This window comes from Salmo salar, chromosome 21 (genome assembly GCF_965601325.2).
Source record: "Salmo salar chromosome 21, fSalSal1, whole genome shotgun sequence".
Classification (NCBI taxonomy): Eukaryota; Metazoa; Chordata; class Actinopteri; order Salmoniformes; family Salmonidae; genus Salmo; species Salmo salar.
The window spans coordinates 46,294,106-46,320,071 of record NC_138311.1 but is presented as its reverse complement, the minus strand read 5'-3'; the positions used below and the strand labels follow the sequence as shown (position 1 = coordinate 46,320,071).

The following is a 25,966-nucleotide window of genomic DNA, read 5'->3' as shown; positions in this document are numbered from 1 at the left end:
CGCCTAGGGATGCTGTCTGGGCCGGCAGCCTTGCAAGGGTTAACACGCTTAAATGTCTTACTCACGTCAGCAACGGAGAACGAGAGCCCACAATCCTGTGGCACTATATTATCCTCAAAGCGGGTGGAGAAGGTATTTAGCTTGTCCAGGAGCAAGACGTCGGTGTCCGTGATGTAGCTGGTTTTTCCTTTGTAATCCGTGATTGTCTGTAGACCCTGCTACATACATCTTGTGTCTGGGCTGTTGAATTGCGACTCCACTTTGTGTCTGTACTAACGTTTTGCCTGTTTTATTGCCTTACGGAGGGAATAACTACACTGTTTGTATTCAACCATATTCCCAGTCACCTTGCCATGGTTAAAGGCAGTGGTTCATGCTTTCAGTTTTGCACGAATGCTGCCATCTATACACGGTTTCTGGTTTGGGTAGGTTTTAATAGTCACAGTGGGAACAACATCCCCTATACACTTCCTGATGAACTCAATCCCCGTGTCCGTCTATACGTAAATGTTATTCTCAGAGGCTACCCGGAACATATCCAGTCCGCGTGATCAAAATAATCTTGAAGCATGGATTCCGATTGGTCAGACCAGCTTTGAATAGACCTTAGCACGGGTGCTTCCTGTTTTGAGTTTCTGCCTATAGGAAGGGAGGAGCAAAATGGAGTCGTGATCTGAAGGAACGCTACAGAGGATGGTATCTGACTCTGGCCACTCCTGTCTGTCATATCGTTAATCTAAGTCTAGAGGAAGGTGTTTGTCCTCATGCCTGGAGGGAAGCCAAAGTCATTCCGTTACCCAAGAGTGGTAAAGCGGATTTTACTGGTTCTAACAGCAGACCTATCAGCTTGTTGCCAGCTGTTAGTTTCTTATTTTTCAGAGTAAATAACTCACAGACACTAGAGAAGCTTAACCTAGTTTAATTCTTCCCAAAGGGTCGACACAGCTGTATTCAGACAAAAAAACATTTCACACAAGCACTGATATTTAATCCTTTCTCCTAGGCTGAGTCCCCTCCTCCACAACCGAACAGCCAATGCAGCCCTGTTGCTAGACAGAACGTTAGTGATATCTGTTCTTGCTCACTTCATCTGACCTGACCTCTACCCCAAAGTGCTCACTCCTCCCCAACTCAAGGCTGTCATGGTTATTGATACCAGACTCTGTCTCTTCTCCTCCCAGAGGATCCCTGATGGCTAACAATAACATATCCTGACATAATGTAAATGTTATACATGATCCTCTCTCCCACAGTGACATTTGTTAGTTTCTAAGATCTCCACCCGTCTCCCCTTATCAATGCCTGCCACATGTAATCGCTTCCCTGCACTCAACACATTCCAAGCTTAGTTGCACCCACTATATACCTTCCTCCTATAACCCTTAACTTCTGTTGTAGACCCTCAACCTTAGCACTCCATCAGTGACATGTGTAGTGGAAATTTCAGTACTGAGAGAGACTTGGACAATTATTCAAACAATCATCTTTGTTCAACATCGATTAATTATTGCAATAATGAAACCGTCGACCGCACACTCTAGGTTGTGTTGCCGAGAGCTTACCTGATAATGAAAAAACAGATCGTATATAGGCCCTAAATGCTCAATCAGTCATTTCTACCATTCCCATAACCAGGAGATGGACCAAGGTTGCTTATCTGCACAGGATGTTGTTTTACTTCCAACCCGGCTTAGTTTCCCAGATGCCAGGAAGATGAGACAATGAGACACTGTTCTAAACTCTTCCAGGCTATCTCTACCTCGGGTCACACACATCACATCTTGTCTATAGAATGCCAGCTTTTAGAATTTTATCACCAAGTCATTGTCAGCTCAAGCTATCCCTAGTAAAACCCATTTCCTTAACCAGATGCCTAGACTAACTGCAGGAAGCTAGAGTGGTCAGCATTAGCAGGCCAGTCTTACTCTTAGTTAAATATATAACCGTTTACTATTAATATCAAACAAATCAGGTAAGTATGTCATTTTTCCCTGACACATGAATAAGTAACATTTCATTCTCTCAGAACCCAACACAGCTCTTAGCAAACTGTTGGAAAAATGGTGTTTGACCAAATACAATGCTATTTCTCTAAACAAATTGACAACAGACTTTCAGCATGCCTATAGAGAAGGGCACTCAACATGTACTGCACTGACACAAATGACTGATGATTGGTTCAAAGACTGATAATACGATGGTTGTGGGAACTGTATTGTTGGATTTCAGTGCAGCCTTTGATATTATTGACCATAACCTGTTGTTGAAAAAACCTCTGCCATACCATGGATTCAGAGCCATCTATCTAATAGAAGTCAGGGGGTTTTCTTTAATGGAAGCCTCTCTAATGTCAAACATGTAGAGTGTGGTGTACCGCAGGGAAGCTTTCTAGGCCCTCTACTCTTTTCTATTTTTACCAATGACCTGCCACTGGCATTAAACAAAGCCTGTGTGTCCATGTATGCTGATGATTCAACCATATGCGTGTCAGCAACCACAGCTAATGAAGTCACTGAAACCCTTAACAGGGAGTTGCAGTCAGTTTTGGAAAGGGTGGCCAGTAATAAACTAGTCCTGAACATCTCTTAAACTAAGAGCATTGTATTTGGTACAAATCATTCCCTAAGTTGTAGACCTCAGCTGAATCTGGTAATGAATGGTGTGGCTGTTGAACAAGGAGACTAAATTACTTGTTACCTTCGATTGTAAACTGTCATGGTCAAAACATAGATTCAATGGTTGTAAAGATGGGGAGAGGTCTGTCCATAATAAAAAGATGCTCTGCTTTTTTGACAACACACTCCAAAAAGCAAGTCTTTCAGGCTCTAGTTGTCTTATCTTGATTATTGTCCAGTCGTGTGCTCCAGTGCGGCAAAGAAAGACCTAGCTAGTTAAGTTGTAAATGACCCAGAACAGAGCAGCACGTCTTGCTCTTCATTGCAATCCGAGGGCTGATATAAATAATATGCATGCCAGTCTCTCTTGGCTAAGAGTTGAGGAGAGATTGACTGCATGACATCTTCCTGAATTATGAAACAATGTGTTGAAAATTACCTCACTAGATGTGCCATCAGTGGTCTTTTCACAGTCCCCAAATCCAGAACAAAATTAAGAAAGCATACAGCATTCTACTTTGCCTTCAGGACAGTATTCAGACACCTTGACATTCCACATGTTATTAGGTTACAGCCTAATTGTAAAATGTATTAAATAGTTTTTCCCTCAATCTACACACAACAGCCCATAATGACAAAGCAAAAACAGGTTTTTAGAAATGTTTGCTAGTTTATTAAAACTTAAAAACGGAAATATCAAATTTACGTAAGTATTCAGACTCTTTACTCATTACTTTGTTGAATCACCTTTGTCAGCGATTACAGCCTCGAGTCTTCTTGGGTATGACACTACAAGCTTGGCACACCTGCATTTGGGGAGTTTCTCCCATTCTTCTCTGCAGATCCTCTCAAGTTTTGTCAGGTTGGACGGGGAGCGTTGCTGCACAACTATTTTCAGGTCTCTTCAGAGATGTTTGATCGGGTTCAAGCCCGGGCTCTGACTGGGCCACTCAAGGACATTCAGAGACTTGTCCCGAAGTCACTCCTATGTTGTCCTGTTGGAAGGTTGAACCTTCGTCCAGAGGTTTCATCAGACCAGAGAATATTGTATTCTCATGGTCTGAGTTTAAGTGCCTTTTGGCAAACTCCAAGCGGGCTGTCATGTTCCTTTTACTGAAGAGTGGCTTCCATCTGGCCACTCTACCATAAAGGCCTGATTGGTGGAGTACTGCAGAGATGGTTGTCCTTCTGGAAGGTTCTCCCATCTCCATAGAGGCTGCAGAAATGTTTTGGTACCCTTCCCCCGATCTGTGCCTCGACACAATCCTGTCTCGGAGCTCTACAGACTTTTCCTTCGACCTCATGGCTTGGTTTTTGCTCTGACATGCACTGTCAACTGTGGGACCTTATATAGACAGGTGTGTGCCTTTCCAAATCACCTCCAATCAATTGAATTTACCACAGGTGGACTCCAATCAAGTTGTAGAAACATCTCAAGGATGATCGATGGAAACAGGATGGACCTGAGCTCAATTTCGAGTCTCATAGCAAAGGGTCTGAATACTTATGTAAATAAGGTATATCTGTTTTTTGTTTTCAATAAATTTGCAAACATTTCCAAAAATACTTTTCACTGTGTCATTATGGGTTTATTGTATGTAGATTTGCTGAGGATTTTTATTTTATTTAATCCATTTTAGAATAAGACTAACATAAATAAATGTTAAATAAATAATAAGTCAAAGGGTCTGAATACTTTCCGAAGGCACTGTATAGAGCCATTATTGCATGGAACTCCCATCTCATATTGCTCAAATGAACAGCAAACCTGCTTTAAAAAAACAACAACAGATAAAGCAACACCTCACAGCACAACGCCTCTCCCCTCTTTGACCTAGATAGTTTGTGTGTATGTATTGATATGTAGGCTACGTGTGCCTTTAAAAAACATTTATGTAGTTCTGTCCTTGAGCTGTCCTTGTCTATTAATGTTCTGTATTATTTCATGTTTTGCGTGGACCCCTGGAAGAGTAGTTGCTGTTTTCGCAACAGCTCATGGGGATCCTAATAAAATAACACATACTCTAATCTGATAGTGGGGTGGTACATGTTCACTTAGTCTGACCAATGGCTCAGCTTAGTTGCCTATACACACCATTGACAGACACTAACAGAGGGCCACTCAGAGATGTCATCTCAGACAGATCCAGTTCAGAGAGGCCCAGCTCCTGAGCTCCCATCAGCAGCAGATTTTCATTTCAAATGGAAAATGAATGTGTTCATGCAACAAAAATAATGTGAGTCAAATTGAAACCAAATCGCATCAATTCGTTCCCCTAATCAAACAAATATATTCCTGTATTGTATCGGAGCTCTAGATACGTATCGAATCGTAAACATCCCTAATACATTCATTCTAACACAGTAAAAAAGGACTTGCTAATCCTTTTTTTCCGTTCTGATCCCAGGGACCCAACCCAGTGATGGTGTTGTCATGACCACGCCTGGGAATCTCAAGACCAAGCACATCATCCACATGGTGGGGCAGACCAAGGAGAAGGAGATCACCAGCTCCATGCTTAAAGTGTTAAAGATGTGTGAAGACAAGAAAATACAATCCGTCTCTTTCCCAGCACTCGGAACAGGTAGGCATAATAACAATCTAGTATTATTGTTGAAAACCTTACAGTGACATGTATTATTTGCTGTCCATGTACTGTATGAAGATATAACAAATAAATACACTGGACACTAAAGACACAAGTGTCTATTCTAACAGATGTGGTATTGTTTGTGCCCTTGTACAGGTGCTGGTAACTTGGGAGCAGTGCAGGTCGGGAATGCAATGATAGCCGCAATAGCTGATTTACTGATAAGCATCAGAACACCGTCAGTTACAACGATTCACATTGTTATATTCCAAGCGAAGATGATAAAGGACTTTGAGGAGGTTATGAAAAATTTAAAGAAGGTGATCCCCAAGCCTGCAGGTAGGTATCAGGGTTTTAAGACCAGAGTTGAACCTCCAACCTTTAACTTAAAGTCCTACAGTAAAGTAAACACACTTAAGGGCACAAAAATATGTGCCTTTTGTTAAGTCAATCTGGTGGATAAATGAGGTTCTAAGGAGGCGGGAGTGGGACTTTAATCATCAATATACCTTTAAGAATTTGGCTGTATACAGAATTAGATCATGTTCTTTTTCTGCTTCATTAATACAAAACCAAAGCATACAATGTTGTTATTTTTGAAAGTCTTGTAAGGTTCCTCACAGCACTCTTTGTTTTTTAATTCACTCCCATAGCCAAAAAGTCATCAAAAACTGCCAAAACAACCAGACCAACCCAGCCCACCCCTACCAAACCAGCCCTGTTTTTGGCCAGTGCCACAGCAGCCGTGGTCTTCCCCAGTATGGAGGCTGTGGTGTATGGGCCCTCCCCTGCCAGCCTGACCAAGGTGAAGAAACTCCTGGATGAGCTGATCTCTGAGGAGTGCATTAGCCAGGACCTTTTCTCCAGCCACCTGCACCTGCTCCTGGAGGCCCAGAAGGAGGCCATCGTGGCCCTGAGCCAGACGAACCAGGTCCATGTCCTGGTGACGTCCCCAGACAAGATGACCATCTCTGGGAAGAAAGACGACGTTCTCTCCGCCGTCCTCCAGATCAAGGACTATCTGCAGGGGGCAAGGGACAGGGAGAGCCGGGAGGGAGAGGAGAAGAGGCTGAGGGAGACCGTGCGCTGGGAGGCGGGGGAGGGAGAGACCTGGGGAGAGCTGGACTGTAGTCTAAGCTATGATCTGGAGCTGGCCTTCCACAGGAAAGACAAGTGTTTTAAATATAACCACCAGGGGGAGACGTTCACTGTGGACCTGAAGGACATGCAGCAGACTGACAGCAAAGGGACCATCACCAGGGTCAAAAGGAGCCTTGTGGCGGACTCTGAAACAGGTAATGCCTCGGTTTTAATGTTTAGGAAAAGGTTTTATATGAAAGTATAGTTTTTAGTTCATACAAATGTAGAGTTTTATACAGTGTCCAATACAGAATATTAATAGAATATTCCTGTCAAACTTCGGTGATAACGCTCATGGTCGTGTTTTTACATCGATGATCTGTTCAATTATTTCCACTGCGCGTCTGTTTTTCAGCCGTCATTCAGTTCCCACAGAGCTGGACTAGAATGGAGGGCAAGGATCTGGAGATCGTCACACTGGCTCCCAGTTCAGGAGAGTACCAGAGAATTGAGAAAGAGTTCATTGCCACCAGCAAGAACCCAAAAACTAATACGCAGCCAACCATTCAAATTGTCCAGGTAAATCAAATCAAATGTTATTTGTCACATACACATGGTTAGCAGATGTTAATGCGAGTGTAGCGAAATGCTTGTGCTTCTAGTTCTGACCATGCAGTAATATCTAACAAGTAATCTAACAATTTCACAAGAACTACCTCATACACACAAGTGTATGTGCATAAAATGTATGCACATAAATATGTGCATAAAAATATATATGGATGAGCGATGGCCAAATGACATAGGCAAGATGCAGTAGATGGTATAGAGTACAGTATATACATATGAGATGAGTAGTGTAGGGTATGTAAGCATTATATAAAGTGGCATAGTTTAAAGTGACTAGTGATACGTTTATTACATCCAATTTTTAATGATTAAAGTGGCTAGAGATTGAGTCAGTATGTTGGCAGCAGCCACTCAATGTTACTGATGGCTGTTTAACAGTCTGATGGCCTTGAGATAGAAGCTGTTTTTCAGTCTTTCGGTCCCAGCTTTGATGCACCTGTACTGACCTCGCCTTCTGGATGATAGCGGGGTGAACAGGCAGTGGCTCGGTTGGTTGTTGTCCTTGATGATCTTGTTGGTCTTCCTGTGACATCGGGTGGTGTAGGTGTCCTGGAGGGCAGGTAGTTTGCACCCGGTGATGCGTTGTGCGGACCTCACTACCCTCTGGAGAGCCTTACGGTTGTGGGCGGAGCAGTTGCCGTACCAGGCGGTGATACAGCCCGACAGGATGCTCTCGATTGTGCATCTGTAAAAGTTAGTGAGTGATTTTGGTGACAAGCAGAATTTCTTCAGCCTCCTGAGGTTGAAGAGGCGCTGTTGCGCCTTCTTCACCACGCTGTCTGTGTGGGTGGACCATTTCAGTTTGTCCGTGACGTGTACGCCGAGGAACTTAAAACTTTCCACCTTCTACACTACTGTCCCGTCGATGTGGATAGGGGGGTGCTCTCTCTGCTGTTTCCTGAAGTCCACGATCATCTCCTTTGTTTTGTTGACGTTGAGTGTGAGGCTATTTTCCTGACACCACACCCGAGGGCCCTCACCTCCTCCCTGTAGGCCGTCTCATTGTTGTTGGTAATCAAGTCTACCACTGTAGTGTCGTCTGCAAACTTGACTGAGTTGAAGGTGTGCATGGCCACACAGTCGTGGGTGAACAGGGAGTACAGGAGAGGGCTGAGAACGCACCCTTGTGGGGCTCCGGTGTTGAGGATCAGCGGGGTGGAGATGTTGTTTCCTACCCTCACCACCTGGGGGCGGCCCGTCAGGAAGTCCAGGACCCAGTTGCACAGGGCGGGGTCGAGACCCGGGGTTGAGACCCCGGGTCTCGAGCTTAATGACGAGTTTGGAGGGTACTATGGTGTTAAATGCTGAGCTGTAGTCGATGAACAGCATTCTTACATAGGTATTCCTCTTGTCCAGATGGGTTAGGGCAGTATGCAGTGTGATTGCGTCGTCTGTGGACTTATTGGGGCGGTAAGCAAATTGGAGTGGGTCTAGGGTGTCAGAGTGGAGGTGATATGATCCTTGACTAGTCTCTCAAAGCACTTCATGATGACGGAGGTGAGTGCTACGGGGCGATAGTCATTTAGCTCAGTTACCTTAGCTTTCTTGGGAACTGGAACAATAGTGGCCCTCTTGAAGCATGTGGGAACAGCAGACTGGCATAAGGATTGATTGAATATGTCCGTAAACACACCAGCCAGCTGGTCTGCGCATGCTCTGAGGACGCGGCTAGGGATGCCGTCTGGGCCTTGCGAGGGTTAATACGTTTAAATGCTTTACTCACGTTGGCACTGTATTGTCCTCAAAGCGAGCAAAGAAGTTGTTTAGTTTGTCTGGGAGCAGGACATCGTGGTCCATGACGGAGCTGGTTTTCTTTTTTGTAGTTCGTGATTGACTGTAGACCCTGCCACATACCTCTCGTGTCTGAGCCGTTGAATTGCGACTCTACTTTGTCTCTATACTGATACTTAGCTTGTTTGATTGCCTTGCGGAAGGAATAGCTACACTGTTTGTATTCGGTCATGTTTCCGGTCACCTTGCCCTGATTTAAAAGCAGTGGTTTGCGCTTTCAGTGAGGTGTTACTGCTGTGATATATAGATTACATATATAACCAGAAGAAAAATTTTGGTTTTCTCAATTATCACTGACAGATCCAGAGGATTCAGAGCAAAGACCAATGGCAGAGGTACGCAGTGAAAAAACAGGCCATGGATAAGAAGTATCCCAAAAACAAGAACGAGCTGAGCCTTTACCACGGAACAACCAAAGACATTTGTCAGAAAATCAACACCTGTGGTTTCAACAGGAGCTTCTGTGGGAGAAACGGTACGGAACAATCTATAGCCTCGTTACTGCTCTCCTCGGGTAGATACTGACAGTGCTCTTAATCAAAGTTTTAGCAAACAATTTAAAGTTCTTATCACAGCAAAAACAGTCTTGTGGTTATCAGTTTGACTAGATTCCTGAAGATGAAGCCCTCCATTTTTATTCAGTGTTTAATTAACCTTGAATTTGTTTTCCTCTTAGCTACTGCATACGGCGACGGGACTTACTTTGCCAAAGAGATGTGGTACTCGTGCCAAGATGCATACTCCAATCCAGATGCCAGTGGGCTGAAGTACATGTACCGTGCCAGGGTGCTGGTGGGTTCACCCTGCCTGGGGGTGCAGGGCATGAAGGAGCCAAACCCCCTGAACCCCGGTGACCTCCGCCAGGGGCTACATGACTGTGCCGTCAATAATCTGCAGAATCCGTTTATCTATGTGGTGTTCTGTGATGCAGGTGCCTATCCAGACTACCTCATCAGCTTCAAGACCATCTGAGAGATGGAAATCTTATTTTAAGGACAGCACTGAAACAACAATTAAAAACTTGTCAAATACTTAGGAGGCAAGTAGACCTAATGCCTTAAAGTAGAGTATTTATATTTTCCTAGGTATGAAGCTATTTAACCAGGTCGAAAGTGGGAAATTCTGCGTTTTAGTTTGGCACAGAGAAGCTGTGACATGTTTAGTTTATTAGAATCCCCATTAGCTACTGCACATGCAGCAGCTACTCTTCCTGGGATCCACATAAAACGTACAAATACATGACAAAGTACAGATAAGAACATAAGATATTAAAATAAGTTATAGTTGAAGTCAGAAGTTTACATACACCTTAGACAAATACATTTAAACTCTGTTTTTCACAATTCCTGACATTTAATCAGAGTAAAAATTCCCCGTTTTAGGTCAGTTAGGATCACCACTTTATTTTAAGAATGTGAAATGTCAGAATAACAGTAGAGATTTATTTCAGCTTTTATTTCTTTCATCACATTCCCAGTGGGTCAGAAGTTTACATGCACTCAAATAGTATTCGGTAGCATAGCCTTTACATTGCTTAACTTGGGTCAAACATTTCAGGTAGCCTTCCACAAGCTTCCCACAATAAGTTGGGTGAATTTTGGCCCATTCCTCCTGACAGAGCTGGTGTAACTGAGTCAGGTTTGTAGTCCTCCTTGCTCGCACATGCTTTTTCAGTTCTGCCTACACATTTTCTATGGGATTGAGGTCAGGGCTTTGTGATGGCCACTCCAATACCTTGACTTTGTTCTAAAGCCATTTTGCACAACTTCGGAAGTATGGTTGGGGTCATTGTCCATTTGGAAGACCCATTTGCGACCAAGCTTTAACTTCCTGACCGATGTTGCTTCCAATATATCTACATCATTTTCCTACCTCATGATGCCATGTATTTTGTGAAGTGCACCAGTCCCTTCTGCAGCAAAGCACCCCCACAAGATAATGCTGCCATACCCGTGCTGCACGGGTTGGGATGGTTTTCTTCAGCTTGCAAGCCGAAGAAAACATAAAACATAACAATGGTCATCACAACCAAACAGTTATATTTTTGTTTCATCAAACCAGAGAACATTTCTCCAAAAAGTACGATCTTTGTCCCCATGTGCAGTTGCAAACCGTAGTCTGGCTTTTTTATGGCAGTTTTGGAGCAGTGGCTTCTTCCTTGCTGAGCGGCCTTTCAGGTTATGTCAATATAGGACTAATTTTACTGTGGATATAGATACTTTTGTACCCGTTTCCTCCAGCATCTTCACAGGGTCCTTTGCTTTTGTTCTGGGATTGAGTTGCATTTTTCGCACCAAAGTACGTTCATCTCTAGGAGACAGAACGCGTCTCCTTCCTGAGCAGTATGACGGCTGCGTGGCCCATGGTGTTTATACTTGCGTACTATTGTTTGTACAGATGAACGTGGTACCTTCAGGTGTTTGGTAATTGCTCCCAGGGATGAACCAGACTTGTGGTCTAAAAAAAGAATTCTGAGGTCTTGGCTGATTTCCCCATGATGTCAAGCAGAGGCACTGAGTTTGAAGGTAGGCCTTGAAATACATCCACAGGTACACCTCCAATTATGTCAATTAGCCTATCAGAAGCTTCTAAAGCCATGACATCGTTTTCTGGAATTTTCCAAGCTGTTTAAAGGCACAGTCAACTTAGTATATGTAAACTTCTACTGGAATTGATTAAGTGAAATAATCTGTCTGTAAACAATTGGGGACTTCGTCATGCACAAAGTAGATGTCTTAACCAACTTGCCAAAACTATAGTTTGTTTACAAGAAATTTGTGAAGTGGTTGAAAAACAAGTTTTAATGACTCCAACCTAAGTGTATGTAAACTTCCGACTTCAACTGTGTATATAGAAGACAGAGACAACAAAAAACTATTCTTATATACAGTTGTATACAGCCTCAATGGCTAGTTTGTTTTTGAAATGATCATGACAATGTTAGCTGGGTCGTTCCACCAATTCAGTGCCTTTTAAGAAGTGTAACTTCACCTACTTTTACATGATCATAAGAGCACATGCATGTTAAAAAACAATTCTCCCCATTTCAAGGGGTTAAATAAAATACTATAGTAAACTTAAATCAGCCATGGAAATGGAAGCTTGTGTGCAACGGAGGGGCAATTGAATGCAAGCTTCCATTTAACATTTCTAGCCAGTCTATGGGTAACAGGGTTGATGTGTTATGCTTGACCTGCTCAGTTTTCTACCACAACACACCAGCAAATTACCAAAAACAGTAGAACCAGCTCACCTGCTTTTACGAGTAATGTTTGACCATATTAAAACAAGAGTTCATATAACAGGGTGACCATAAAATTAGGGACAAACGTAAATTAATCGCTATATATACACTCAAATTGTGATTATGACCTACGGTTGTAAAGCACTGCTGCGAAAGCAAGAATATCAAATCAATTGTATTTTGCACATCTGAACCAATAAAGATCTGATTGTTTCACTGTACCATCTGAGTCACTGATATTATTCACAGCTCATTAGATGACATTGCAAACAAAGTATTACGGTAAGGCTTGATTTAACAGAATTATAGAGCCAGCCAAATGATTGTTTATTGAAAAACATGTATTTTTATTCCCATAGTTAAATGAGAGCAGTACAGTGGTTTCCCATGTTCAACTAGTAGTAGAAACAACACATTCTACTGCCGAGGGAGGTAGTCTATACCAAGGGGCCACAGCCTTGGTTACACACACACAGCCCCCTCATCATACATCATTAAACAGCGTTTTATCTGGTTACTGAATGTTAAATAAAACAAAAGTTCTCATTTAGACAGCCCTTCATCATACAGTAGACATGTCAGGATACTGAAGGTCCCCCCGGCTGGTTCTATTCTGTAAGAGGCTGAATGAATCAAGTAACAGTTTCAACACAAAGGGGGTCTTCTCTGTTCAAGCCCAACGGTCGGGAGGTAAACTTGATTACATCTACCCATGCAGGGGAGGAGCAGAGTACAGGCTTAGACAAGATAAACATAAAACAAACAGCCCTAATATTAGCAGGAGGGGGGGGGGGGGGTGAGAGCAAGGGGATGGAGGGCGGAAGGGGAGGGGGAGACAGTGTTATTGCACTACATCTGCTGGGTAGAGTTGCCGTTCCAAGTGTTATTTTCATCCTCACTGCCCTGGTGATTCCGTAGCCTGTGGATTTTGCCATCTCGTTTGAAGTCTACTGGTTGCTTCTCCAGTGTGCGTTTGCGAAGGGTTTCTCTGAAAAAGTGAAAATGGATGTGAAACAAACCAATTAGGCTTTAGAACACCCAATCTTACACAACCACACTATTCAATCAATCATTCTCAGAATTCTTTGCCCTCTGGCTACAACAACAATGTATGTTATGACCCCTGATAATGATTAATCTGGGTGAGTTTAACCATTCAATTACAATGTAACTGTACATTGTAACAATCGGGCAAAGTCTTGTCACCTGAACTCCTAAGCATAATGTACCATCTCAGCTACTCCTAAACATAGGAGTGTACATCGAAGAGCCTGCTGGATGGGGCCTCACCTCTTCGGTTCAGCAGATGGGGAGGAACCAGAGCCTGAGTTAGTGTTGGGCTGCTGGGCTGGGCCTCTGGGGCCTGCTGCTCCGGGGGTGGGTGGGCTGGTGAAGAGGAAGCCGCTCAGGAACCTCCACACAGCCAGCAGGGGATAGAGGATGGTACCCAGCACAGCCCAGATACCCCCTCCAGAGGACGACTGCACCACCGTGTTATTGGGCCGTCCTGTTTGCTGGAAGCGGTTATGAAACACATACTCAGTGTTGTCATTTTACTAGGGAGAACCAGCAAAAAAGACAGGGAAAACAAGAAAAAGTCCCTAAAACAAACATGGGAAACTAGACCAATGTACACAAAGAAACCTAAATCTTACATGAAGTCAACCATACATGCATGTACGAGGACTAAATCTAACTGCAGTGATGCTATGACACTGTCTTGTTGTGAATTCACAAATAACAAAGTGGAAAATGGGAGATGTATCTAGGTTTCCAGTCACTCACAGGCAGCAGGACTATGGAGGCACCGGGAGCCAGCTCCAACTCCAGTAGAGTCTTACCCAGGTCGTCAGCCGTAAACTCCCTGCGAGGGAACATAGTCGCCAGGGAGAAGTTGCCATACCGATTTCCCACTTCCTGAAAGGAGAAATACAAACTCTTTAGTGACAGCCGGCATTATGATATTTAATATCATATTCCACCAGAGAGAATGAACATGTTCTTAATATTCACTTATCTAACTTGAGTTGGAAAAAGTCTTACATTGACAGCAAACTGCCGAGCCTCATTCAGTCTGGCCTCTGAGGAGAACTGGGTGGTGAAGAAAGAACCATCTGGGAGACGGAACTGTATTCTTGCTATGGCGCTGGAGGAAAATAACACACACGTTTTTTTATGTTAATCTATGATTACATTAGTGGTGACATACAACATAGAACTTCTTCGGTGTAAAAAAATAAATCAACTGTTTGAAGTGAATCTACATTTTCTCCTGTGACTAAAGTAGCTCCATACCTCCTCTCCCTGTGTGCAATCTCCTTCTTGGCCTCCGCCTCTGCTTGTCTGGCCTGCAGTGCTGCCAGCCGGGCTGCCTCCACTTCCTCCTGGTTATTGGCATAGCGGGCAGCTCTATCAGCACGGTCCTGTGGGGACAAACTTGCATCAGCCAGCCACTATACTCATTCCACACCACCACAACAAACAATGACTATTTCATCACCAAACCCTGCAGTGTTCACTCAGGCCACTAGAGGGAGTTATTAATGAGTGAAAGTTTAATCAGAGAGGCCCAACAAGGGATTATTATTTTAGTTCAAAGTCTGGTGGGTTTTGAAGCCGAGGGGTGAGAGTTTGATGCATTTGTTTACCAAGGCGATCTGTGCTTTGACACGCTCCCTGGCAGCCTTCTCCTCTGCCTTCTCTCTGCTCCTCTCATCCATAATGCGCTTGGTCTTCTCATCCTCGTTTTTCCTCTTGTAGTCCAGCATCTCCTTCCCCATCTTCCTTCTCTCCATCTCCTTCTTTATTTCACCCTGACCATCATCACACAGAAATAGATACAGGCGCACACAAGTATCAATAGGCCGTCCATACTATGTATACACATTTAGATTAGCCAAAATGTGCATAGTATAAAAAGAGCAGTAGGGGCCACCGGCGAGGTGTCAGTATGGGAGGTGTCAGTAGGGGACACCAGCAAGGTGTCAGTAGGGGAGGTGTCAGTATGGGAGGTGTCAGTAGGGGAGGTGTCAGTATGGGAGGTGTCAGTAGGGGAGGTGTCAGTAGGGGAGGTGTCAGTATGGGAGGTGTCAGTAGGGGACACCAGCAAGGTGTCAGTAGGGGAGGTGTCAGTAGGGGAGGTGTCAGTAGGGGACACCAGCAAGGTGTCAGTAGGGGAGGTGTCAGTAGGGGAGGTGTCAGTAGGGGAGGTGTCAGTAGGGGACGTGTCAGTAGGGGACGTGTCAGTAGGGGACGTGTCAGTAGGGGAGGTGTCAGTAGGGGACACCAGCAAGGTGTCAGTAGGGGAGGTGTCAGTAGGGGAGGTGTCAGTTGGGGACACCAGCAAGGTGTCAGTTGGGGAGGTGTCAGTTGGGGAGGTGTCAGTTGGGGAGGTGTCAGTTGGGGAGGTGTCAGTTGGGGAGGTGTCAGTTGGGGAGGTGTCAGTTGGGGAGGTGTCAGTTGGGGACACCAGCAAGGTGTCAGTAGCGGAGGTGTCAGTAGGGGAGGTGTCAGTTGGGGAGGTGTCAGTTGGGGACACCAGCAAGGTGTCAGTAGGGGAGGTGTCAGTAGGGGACGTGTCAGTAGGGGAGGTGTCAGTAGGGGAGGTGTCAGTAGGGGAGGTGTCAGTAGGGGAGGTGTCAGTAGGGGACACCAGCAAGGTGTCAGTAGCGGAGGTGTCAGTAGGGGAGGTGTCAGTAGGGGAGGTGTCAGTATTCTTTACCTCCTCCCCCTCTTTCTTTTTCTTCTCCCGTCTCTCCTCCAGTTTCTTTGTTAACCTACAGAAGGGAAGGTTTAGAAGATAAAGCATGTTTCAACCCTCCATCCCTGCTCCTCCGTTGTGTCGTTCCTACCTCTCCACCTTAGCATCAAGGCCACCGTCAGGCTGAGAGCTGGTTGATGCGTCGTCTGACGATGCGCTCCTGTCTTCCCCGGGGGTGACGACCACTGAGGCTGATGCTCCGCCTTCCTCTGCTGGCCTGGACAGGGATTCTGAGCAGAACCACAAGCGGATTACAGAAATCATTTTCAGTGTGAGTTTCTCAATATGCATACTACCGTGATCCATACTCCAAATGCATTCCTCGACTACGTTCTCTTGAGTATTGTTCTTGTGAGGACGAGTGCGGAGAATATATATTTTTTTACATGGTTGTTTCATATTTCTGTGCATACTTTCTGTTGAAGCTTGCATTGATGCATACTTCAAAATATGTACAAACGGAGTACTAATTCAAGAAGTGCCCTCCGTGCTCCGTTTTGCATACTTTGATTTGGATCCATAGTCCAACCCTCCCGTGCTTGGAGCACGTTAGTATACATTGAGAAACACCAAGTGTATCAATTAACAGTATTCATGTCAGTGTCTCCATTTAAGTCTACACATTGTTGTTCATATCAACAGGACACTATATACAAAGGTATGGGAACACCCCTTCAAATTAGTGGATTTGGCTATTTCAGCCACACCTGATGCTGACAGGTGTATAAAATCGAGCACACCGCCATGCAATCTCCATAGACAAACATTGGCAGTAGAATGGTCTTACTGAAGAGCTCAGTGACTTCCAACAAGTCAGTTCATCAAATTTCTGCACTGCTAGAGCTGCCCCGGTCAACTCTAAATGGTGTTATGAAGTAGAAACGTCTAGGAGCAACAACGGCTCAGCCGCAAAGTGGTAGGCCACACATGCTCACAGAACGGGACCGCCGAGTGCTGAAACGCATAGCATGTAAAAATCATCTGTCCTCGGTTGCAACACTCACTACCAAGTTCCAAACTGCCTCTGGAAGCAACGTCAGCACAAGTCATCGTCAGGAGCTTCATGAAATGGGCTTCCATGGCCGAGCAGCCGAACACAAGCCTAAGGTCATCATGAGCAATGCCAAGCCTCGGCTGGAGTGGGGCAAAGCTTGCCGCCATTGGACTCTGGAGCAGTGAAAACGCACTCTCTGGATTGATGAATCACGTTTCAGCATCTGGCAATCCGACAGAAGAATCTGGGTTTGGCTGATGCCAGGAGAACGCTACCTGCCCCAATGCATAGTGCCAACTGTAAAGTTTGGTGGAGGAGGAATAATGGTCTGGGGCTGTTTTTCATGGTTCGGGCTAGGCCCCTTAGTTCCAGTGAAGGGGAATTTTAATGCTACAGCATACAATTACAATCCAGACGATTCTGTGCTTCCAACTTTTTGGCAACAGTTTGGGGAAGGCCCTTTCCTGTTTCAGCATGACAATGTCCCCTGCACAAAGCGAGGTCCATACAGCAATGGTTTGTCGAGATCGGTGTGGAAGAACTTGACTGGACTGCACAGAGGCCTGACCTCAACCCCATCAAACACCCTCGGTATGAATTGTTACGCCGACTGCGAGCCAGGCTTAATCGCCCAACATCAGTGCCCGACCTCACGAATACTCGTGGCTGAATGGAAGCAAGTCCCTGCAGCAATGTTCCATCATATAGTGGAAGAGTGGAGGCTGTTATAGCAGCAAAGGGGGGGCCAAACTCCACATTAATGCCCATGATTTTGGAATGAGATGTTCGACGAGCAGCTGTCCACATACGCTACATGACTAAAAGTATCTAGTAACACACACAGAATGGCATTTCTGTATAGCGCAACTGCTCGTATTTTGTTGCATTGTTATGTAGAAAAACTACTGTGGTGAACCATCATTAATCAGCATCGTCTACGGTGGTCTGACACACAATCACACCTTTAGATGTGGCTGGCGCTGCAGGTGGTGAGGGGGGCTGTGCTGGGGCTGGCTCTGAGGCTACCACGGCTGGTGGGCAAGCCTTCACGGGAGTCCCTGCTTCCGCTCCCCCGCCTGCTATCTGCTGGGCGTGCATCTGTAAGGCACAAGAGATGCATGTTCAGTGTGACACCCTCAGCACTCTTGGAAACAATTTACTGTTATTGTTTGTCTTTTCTATTTAAGTCTTACCTTTTTGACTTTGTCGATTCTTTTCATGAGTTCCTCTGCAGAGACACTCCCGGCAACAACTTCCAGGGGGATTCCATTCTCTCCAATAAAGAAACTGGACGGGATGCACACCACCGGGTCTTCAAGGGGAAGTTATGGGCAAACCAATGTGCACAACAACATAATAATAACAAAAGGATTGGACTTGATTGCATAGTCGAGAATATGTCTGAAAGAATACAGTTGGTGAATAATCCCAGGTTTTAGAAGAGATGCAATATCTTCTACACAAAATAATGACTGAGGGATCAGAAACACAACAGTCCAACTATAGGGGTAATAAAAACCCTTTGGAGGAGAAGGATACAGATTTGAGAGAACTGAGAGCATGTCTCGCTGGAAGAAAAAAAAAAAACATTAAACATAAGACATAACATTTATGTTAGTATTACTTTTATCATTTGGAAATAATGTAAGGAAGCAGTGTGTATCATATCCACACAAGTGTAGGATTGCATTATAGGCTACCTCTTGGCATCCACCTTGATTGCGACACAGCAGTTATGGGAGGCCTCGGCCACTCTGTCGTCCTCCCAACTGGACATCATTTGTGCTGACACCTCATCGTCGCCTGGTCGAAGACAAGAATGTCAGAAGTGGTGAATGATAAGCATCACACGCACTGCCCACAAGACAAGTATGTTGGTGGTGACAGTCGCTGGTTCTACTGAAATTAGGCAAGGAACGAACGGTGAATAATGACGAGACAAACGCTATGTTTCTGTTGTATGTAAACAAACGGGTCAGCAAGCTAGCCAGACAGTTTGGTTGTCATTAGCGGCTAGAAATAACCAGTTAGCTAACAATTAGCTAACTAGCTTAATCGTATTATTTAACGTTAGCTGATATTTGACAGCTGTCATTCCTTTCCATTTCGACCCGTTGGCTAACGTTATGTCATGTTGTTGATATTCATAGCTAGTTTACTGACAATGACAGAGCTCGTTTGGTCTCAGTTTTCTAGCTACATTAGCGAATCATTCAAATCAACTGGTTTGCTAGCAAATCTGCGCTGGCTAGCTACCGTAATCTACAAAACAATACCTGTTATTACGACGACGAAGATGGAGCTCTGTTCTTTGGCGGAGATGATGGCTGCTGGAATAGAGCCTTCAAACCAAAGCATTTTAATAAAATGTGTTGGCTTTTTCTGTTTTGTAATGCTGTCCAGTCGTTTCTATTGTGAAAGTATTAGAAACTGTGCTAGAACGTTCAATCTCATCGCTGAACTACATTAGCATGATGGGTGTAGTAGTCCATAGGCACGAACGCTTGCTTATGGGACTTGTAGTCCACACAATTATGTCAACCGATTAACAGCAGATAGCGCTGTGGTACTGATTAAATATTTGTTGCAGATAACTAGAAAGAGTTGTGAATGTGATTAACGAGGCCCTCTGAAAAATCAACGGGTGTGGTAGCTAAGAAAACTCATCACATATATTTATTATGCTATGAGAACTTGAACATTGCATTTGATTAACGTGCTAATAGATTACTTTGTAATGCCACATTAAAATAATCTGTAGCCTCAAGGGTTGAAATACATTGTACTATTTGTATTCTAGCCCTTTATGGATGTATTTTTATTTCACAAGGCAAATAGCCACGTCTATCTTAGCATGTCAAACATCCCAGTGCTTTATATATAGATTATTTCCCCTCACTCTAATAGTACTCCTAACTACAGCCCCGATAGCGATACAGTGCATTCGGAAAGTATTTAGACCCCTCGACTTTTTCCATTATTTACGTTACAGCCTTATTCTAAATAACTCAATCTACACACAATACCCCATCATGACAACACGAAAACTGTTTTTTGTAGAGTGGCCAGATGGAAGCCACTCCTCAGTAAAAGGCACGACAGCCGGCTTGGAGTGACTCAGACCATGAGAAACAAGATTCTCTGGTCTGATGAAACCAAGATTGAACTCTTTGGCCTGAATGCCAAGCGTCACGTCTGGAGGAAACCTGGCACCATCGCTAGGGTGAACCATGGTGCTGGCAGCATTATGCTCTGGGAATGTTTTTCAGCGGCAGGAACTGTGAGACTAGTCATGATCGACGGAAAGATGAAAGACGGGGCTGCAGTGAAGCAGGTTGAGAGCTTCAAGTTCCTTGGCGTCCACATCACCAACAAACTAACATGGTCTAAGCACACCAAGACAGTCGTGAAGAGGGCACGACAAAACCTATTCCCCTCAGGAGACTGAAAAGAGTTGGCATGGGTCCTCAGATCCTCAAAAGGTTCTACAGCTGCACCATCGAGAGCAGCCTGACTGGTTGCATCATTGCCTGGTATGGCAACTGCTTGGCTTCCAACCGCAAGACACTACAGAGGGTAGTGCGAACGGCCCAGTACATTAAAAACATAATAATTCCCCTTTATTTAACCAGGTAGGCTAGTTGAGAACAAGTTGTCATTTACAACTGCGACCTGGCCAAGATAAAGCAAAGCAGTGCAACAAAAAACAGCACAGAGTTACACATGGGATAAACAAAAGTACAGTCAATAACACAATAGAAAAATCTATATACAGTATGTGCAAATGGAGTAAGGAGGTAAGGCAATAAATAGGCCATAGTAGCGAAGTAATTACAAATTTGCAAATTAACACTGAAGTGATAGATGTGCAGATGATGAAGTGCAAGTAGAAATACTGGTGTGCAAAAGAGCAGAAAAGTAAATAAAAACAATATGGGGATAAGGTAGGTAGTTGGGTGGGCTATTTACAGATGGGCTGTGTACATCTGCAGCGATCGGTAAGCTGCTCAGATAGCTGATGCTTAAAGTTAGTGAGGGAGATATAAGTCTCCGATTTTTGCAATTTGTTCCAGTCATTGGCAGCAGAGAACTGGAAGGAAACGCGGCCAAAGTGGGCGTTGGCTTTGGGGATGACCAGTGAGATATACCTGCTGGAGCGCGTGCTACGGGTTGGTGTTGTTATGGTGACCAGTGAGCTGAGATAAGGCGGATCTTTACCTAGCAAAGACTTATAGATGACCAGTTTGTCTGGCGACGAATATGTAGCGAGGGCCAGCCGACGAGAGCATACAGGTCGCAGTGGTGGGTGGTATATGGGTCTTTGGTGACAAAACGGATGGCACTGTGATAGACTGCTTCCAGTTTGCTGAGTAGAGTGTTGGAGGCTATTTTGTAAATGACATCGCCAAAGTCGAGGATCGGTAGTATAGTCAGTTTAACGAGGGTATGTTTGGCAGCGTGAGTGAAGGAGGCTTTGTTGCAAAATAGGAAGCCCATTCTAGATTTTATTTTGGATTGGAGATGCTTAATATGAGTCTGGAAGAAGAGTTTACAGTCTAGCCAGACACCTAGGTATTTGTAGTTGTCCACATATTCTGAGTCAGAACCGTCCAGAGTAATGATGCTAGTCGGGGGGGCGGGTGCGGGCAGCGATCGGTTGAAGAGCATGGATTTAGTTTATTAGCATTTAAGAGCAGTTGGAGGCCACAGAAGGAGTGTTGTATGGCATTGAAGCTCGTTTGGAGATTTGTTGACACAGTGTCCAAAGAAGGGCCAAATGTATACAGAATGGTGTCGTCTGCGTGGAGGTGAATCAAGGAATCACCCGCAGAGAGAGCGACATCATTGATATATACAGAGAAGAGAGTCGGCCCGAGAATTGAACCCTGTGGTACCCCCAGAGAGACTGCCAGAGGTCCGGACAACAGGCCCTCCGATTTGACACACTGAACTCTGTCTGAGAAGTAGTTTGGTGAACCAGGCGAGGCAGTCATTTGAGAAATCAAGGCTGTTGAGTCTGCCGATAAGAATACGGTGATTGACAGAGTCGAAAGCCTTGGCCAAGTCGATGAAGACGGCTGCACAGTACTGTCTTTTATCGATGGCGGTTATGATATCGTTTAGTACCTTGAGCGTGGCTGAGGTGCACCTGTGACCAGCTCGGAAACCAGATTGCACAGCGGAGAAGGTACGTGGGATTCGAAATGGTCAGTGATCTGTTTGTTAACTTGGCTTTCGAAGACTTTAGAAAGGCAGAACAGGATGGATATAGGTCTGTAACAGTTTGGGTCTAGAGTGTCTCCCCCTTTGAAGAGGGGGATGACCGCAGCAGCTTTTCAATCTTTAGGAATCTTGGACGATACGAAAGAGAGGTTGAACAGACTAGTAATAGGGGTTGCAACAATGACGGTGAACCATTTTAGAAAGCGAGGGTCCAGATTGTCTAGCCCAGCTGATTTGTACGGGTCCAGGTTTTGCAGCTCTTTCAGAACATCTGCTATCTGGATTTGGGTGAAGGAGAAGCTGTGAGGCTTGGGCAAGTAGCTGTGGGGGGTGCGGAGCAATTGGCCGGGGTTGGGGTAGCCAGGATGGCCAACAGTAGAGAAATGCTTATTGAAATTCTCGATTATCGTGGATTTATCGGTGGTGACAGTGTTCCCTAGCCTCAGTGCAGTGGGCAGCTGGGAGGAGGTGCTTTTGTTTTCCATGGACTTTACAGTGTCCCAGAACTTTTTGGAGTAAGAGCTACAGGAAGCAAACTTGTTTTTGAAAAAGCTAGCCTTTGCTTTCCTAACTGACTGTGTGTATTGGTTCCTGACTTCCCTGAAAAGTTGCATATCGCGGGGACTATTCGATGCTAGTGCAGTATGCCACAGGATGTTTTTGTGCTGGTCAAGGGCAGTCAGGTCTGGAGTGAACCAAGGGCTATATCTGTTCTTAGTTCTACATTTTTTGAAAGGGGCATGCTTATTTAAGATGGTGAGGAAATTACTTTTAAAAGAACAACCAGGCATCCTCAACTGACGGGATGAGGTCAATATCATTCCAGGATACCCGGGCTAGGTCGATTAGATAGGCCAGCTCGCAGAAGTGTTTTAGGGAGCGTTTGACAGTGATGAGGGGTGGTCGTTTGACCGCGGACCCATAACGGATGCAGGCAATGAGGCAGTGTTCGCTGAGATCCTGATTGAAAACAGCAGAGGTGTATTTGGAGGGCAGGTTGGTCAGGATAATATCTATAAGGGTGCCCATGTTTATGGATTTAGGGTGGTACCTGGTGGGTTTCTTGATGATTTGTGTGAGATTGAGGGCATCTAGCTTAGACTGTAGAACGGCCGGGGTGTTAAGCATATCCCAGTTTAGGTCACCACACTAAGTTGACTGTGCCTTTAAACAACTTGGAAAATTCCAGAAAATTATGTCATGGCTTTAGAAGCTTCTGATAAGCTAATTGACATCATTTAAGTCAATTGGAGGTGTACCTGTGGATGTATTTCAAGGCCTGCCTTCAAACTCAGTGCCTCTTTGCTTGACATCATGGGAAAATCAAAAGAAATCAGCCAAGACCTCAGAAAAAAAATGGTAGACCTCCACAAGTCTGGTTCATCCTTGGGAGCAATTTCCAAATGCCTGAAGGTACCACGTTCATCTGTACAAATAGTACGCAAGTATAAACACCATGGGACCACACAGCCGTCATACTGCTCAGGAAGGAGACGCGCTCTGTCCCATAGAAATGAACGTACTTTGGTGCGAAAAGTGCAAATCAATCCCAGAACAAAAGCAAAGGACCTTGTGAAGATGCTGGAGGAAACAGGTACAAAAGTATCTATATCCACAGTAAAACGAGTCCAATATCGACATAACCTGAAAGGCTGCTCAGCAAGAAAGAAGCCACTACTCCAAAACGGCCATAAAAAAGCCAGACTACGGTTTGCAACTGCACATGGGGACAAAGATCGTACTTTTTGGAGAAATTGATGAAACAACATAATGACCATCGTTATTTTTGGAGGAAAAAGGTGGAGGCTTGCAAGCTGAAGAACATCATCCCAACCGTGAAGCACGGGGGTGACAGCATCATGTTGTGGGGGTTCTTTGCTGCAGGAGAAACTGGTGCACTTCACAAAATAGATGGCATCATGAGGCATGAAAATGATGTGGATATATTGAAGCAACATCTCAAAACATCAGTCAGGAAGTTAAAGCTTGGTTGCAATGGGTCTTCCAAATGGACAATGACCCCAAGCATACTTCCAAAGTTGTGGCAAAATGGCTTAAGGACAGCATAGTCAAGGTATTGGAGTGGCCATCACAAAGCCCTGACCTCAAGCCCATAGAAAATGTGTGGGCAGAACTGAAAAAGCATGTGCGAGCAAGGAGGCCTACAAACCTGACTCAGTTACACCAGCTTTGTCAGGAGGAATGGGCCAAAATTCACCCAACTTATTGTGGGAAGCTTGTGGAAGTCTACCCGAAATGTTTGACTCAAGTTAAACAATTTAAAGGCAATGCTACCAAATAATAATTGAGTGTATGTAAACTCCTGACCCACTGGGAATGTGATGAAAGAAATAAAAGCTGTAATAAATCACTCTCTACTATTATTCTGACATTTCACATTCTTAAAAGCAAGTGGTGATCCTAACTGACCTAAGACAGGGAATTTTTACTAAGATTAAATGTCAGGAATTGTGAAAAACAGTTTAAATGTATTTGGCTAAGGTGTATGTAAACTTTGGACTTCAACTGTATATATTTGCAAAAATCAAAAATAGTTTTTTCTTTGTCATTATGGGGTATTGTCTGTAGATTGTCGTGATGTGTGTTTTGTCATATATTTTTTAATCCCAGCCCTCGTCCCCGCAGGAGGCCTTTTGCCTTTTGGTAGGCCGTCATTGTAAATAAGAATTTGTTCTCAACTGACTTGCCTAGTTAAATAAAAGGTTAAAAAAATGTAATAAGAGGATACATTTTTTTATTTTTAGAATAAGGATATAATTATTATAAAATTATTAATTAGAATACAGGAGCTCTATCACCTTATGGTGAGGATAACTGAATCGTTAGGCAAGGGCAATTTAAGTGGAGGAAAAGATTATACAGCATCTGTGCCACCAGTAAATACAGGTAGTAGTGTTAATCGCCCTGCACATTTGCCGCAGCCGGATAATGTTCTCCTAGTTCCTGGAAAAAAATTATTCAGCATGCTCAACCGGTGTCTCTCATTCAGCCAATAGAAACTTTTAACCGGTTCTCCCCACTAAGAAACAAGTCACAGTCAGAGCCCAAGCCTTCTCAGGTCTCTCCTCCACCCATTACGGGGTCTGAGCATTCAAAGCCTCCCACCATTAGCTCTGACAAATTGGAAACCCTAGTAATTGGTGACTCCATTACCCGCGTTATTAGATTTAAAATGAATTATCCAGCGGTCATACATTGTTTACAAGGAGACAGGGCTACTGACATAAAGGCTAATCTGAAGATGGTGCTGGCTGAGACTAAAATTGGCGAGTGTAGATGGTATAGGGATATTGTTATCCACGTCAGCACCAACGATGTTAGGATGAAACAGTCAGAGGTCACCAAGCGCAACATACCTTCAGTGTGTAATTTAGCTAGAAAGATGTGTTGGCCTCGAATAATTGTCTCTGGCCCACTCCCAGTTAGGAGGAGTGATAGCTCTACAGCAGTCTCAACTCAATCGCTGGTTGAAAACTGTTTTCTGGCCCTCCCAAAAGATAGAATTTGAAGATAACTGAACCTCTTTCTGGGACTCCACACAAAGGACCAAGCCTGGCCTGCTGAGGAGTGACAGACTCCATCACTGATCATAAACTTGATGTGATTGGCCTGACAAACATGTTAAATGAGGCCTCTCCTCGTGGTTACTCTAGTGACCTTGCCCCCCCCGCACATCCTGCAAAGGCGTAGGTGTTGCTAACATTTACGACAGCAAATTTAAATGTACCCCCCCCCAAAATTACTGCGTTTTCGTCTTTTGAGCTTCTAGTTATGAAATCTATGCAGCCTACTCAATCACTTTTTATAGCTACTGTTTGCAGGCTTCCTGGGCTGTATACAGCGTTCCTAACCGAGTTCCCAGAATTCCTATCAGACCTTGTAGTCATGACAGATAAATGTTTTTGGTGACTTCAATATTCACATGGAAAAATCCACAGACCCACTCCAAAAGGCTTTCGGAGCCATCCGCGACTCAGTGGGTGTTGTCCAACATGTCTCCGGACCTACGCATTGCCA

The 25,966-nt window shown here is 44.4% G+C and overlaps 2 protein-coding genes across 6 annotated transcripts in view; one reads left to right on the top strand and one right to left on the bottom strand.

The window, feature by feature from the left end:
- Nucleotides 1-12,172, top strand: part of LOC106582401 (protein mono-ADP-ribosyltransferase PARP14) — a 32,512-nt gene extending 20,340 nt beyond the window's left edge. For all 4 annotated transcript variants that reach the window (XM_045704829.2, XM_045704828.2, XM_014165491.3 and 1 more), the window contains 6 exons: nt 5,024-5,200; nt 5,363-5,545; nt 5,860-6,501; nt 6,702-6,865; nt 9,008-9,182; nt 9,384-12,172. In XM_045704829.2, the coding sequence (XP_045560785.2) occupies nt 5,024-5,200; nt 5,363-5,545; nt 5,860-6,501; nt 6,702-6,865; nt 9,008-9,182; nt 9,384-9,679 (1,637 nt within the window). In that variant the 3' untranslated portion in view covers nt 9,680-12,172. The remainder of the gene's footprint in view (nt 1-5,023; nt 5,201-5,362; nt 5,546-5,859; nt 6,502-6,701; nt 6,866-9,007; nt 9,183-9,383) is intronic.
- A 102-nt stretch (nt 12,173-12,274) lies between these two features.
- ubxn4 (UBX domain protein 4) lies at nt 12,275-19,203 on the bottom strand. Of its 2 annotated transcripts, none has more exons than XM_014165445.3 (13): nt 18,982-19,203; nt 18,406-18,508; nt 18,245-18,273; nt 17,899-18,017; nt 17,668-17,803; nt 15,803-15,941; nt 15,673-15,727; nt 14,600-14,764; nt 14,247-14,374; nt 13,995-14,097; nt 13,737-13,868; nt 13,242-13,465; nt 12,275-12,939 (listed from the first exon to the last, which is right to left on the bottom strand). In XM_014165445.3, the coding sequence occupies exons 1-13, from the start codon at nt 19,061-19,063 to the stop codon at nt 12,801-12,803; spliced, it is 1,554 nt and encodes a 517-aa protein (XP_014020920.2). In that variant the 5' UTR covers nt 19,064-19,203; the 3' UTR covers nt 12,275-12,800.
- Between the last annotated feature and the right edge of the window lie 6,763 nt (nt 19,204-25,966).

What these genes read in the sequence shown, in the direction of transcription:
- ubxn4 (XM_014165445.3), bottom strand. Translation starts at nt 19,063, where the DNA reads ATGCTTTGGTTTGAAGGCTCTATTCCAGCAGCCATCATCTCCGCCAAA. An exon ending in CTTCGTCGTCGTAATAACAG is followed by an intron (nt 18,509 to 18,981) that starts GTATTGTTTTGT and finishes GTCTTCGACCAG; the next exon opens with GCGACGATGAGGTGTCAGCA. An exon ending in GAATCGACAAAGTCAAAAAG is followed by an intron (nt 17,804 to 17,898) that starts GTAAGACTTAAA and finishes TGTGCCTTACAG; the next exon opens with ATGCACGCCCAGCAGATAGC.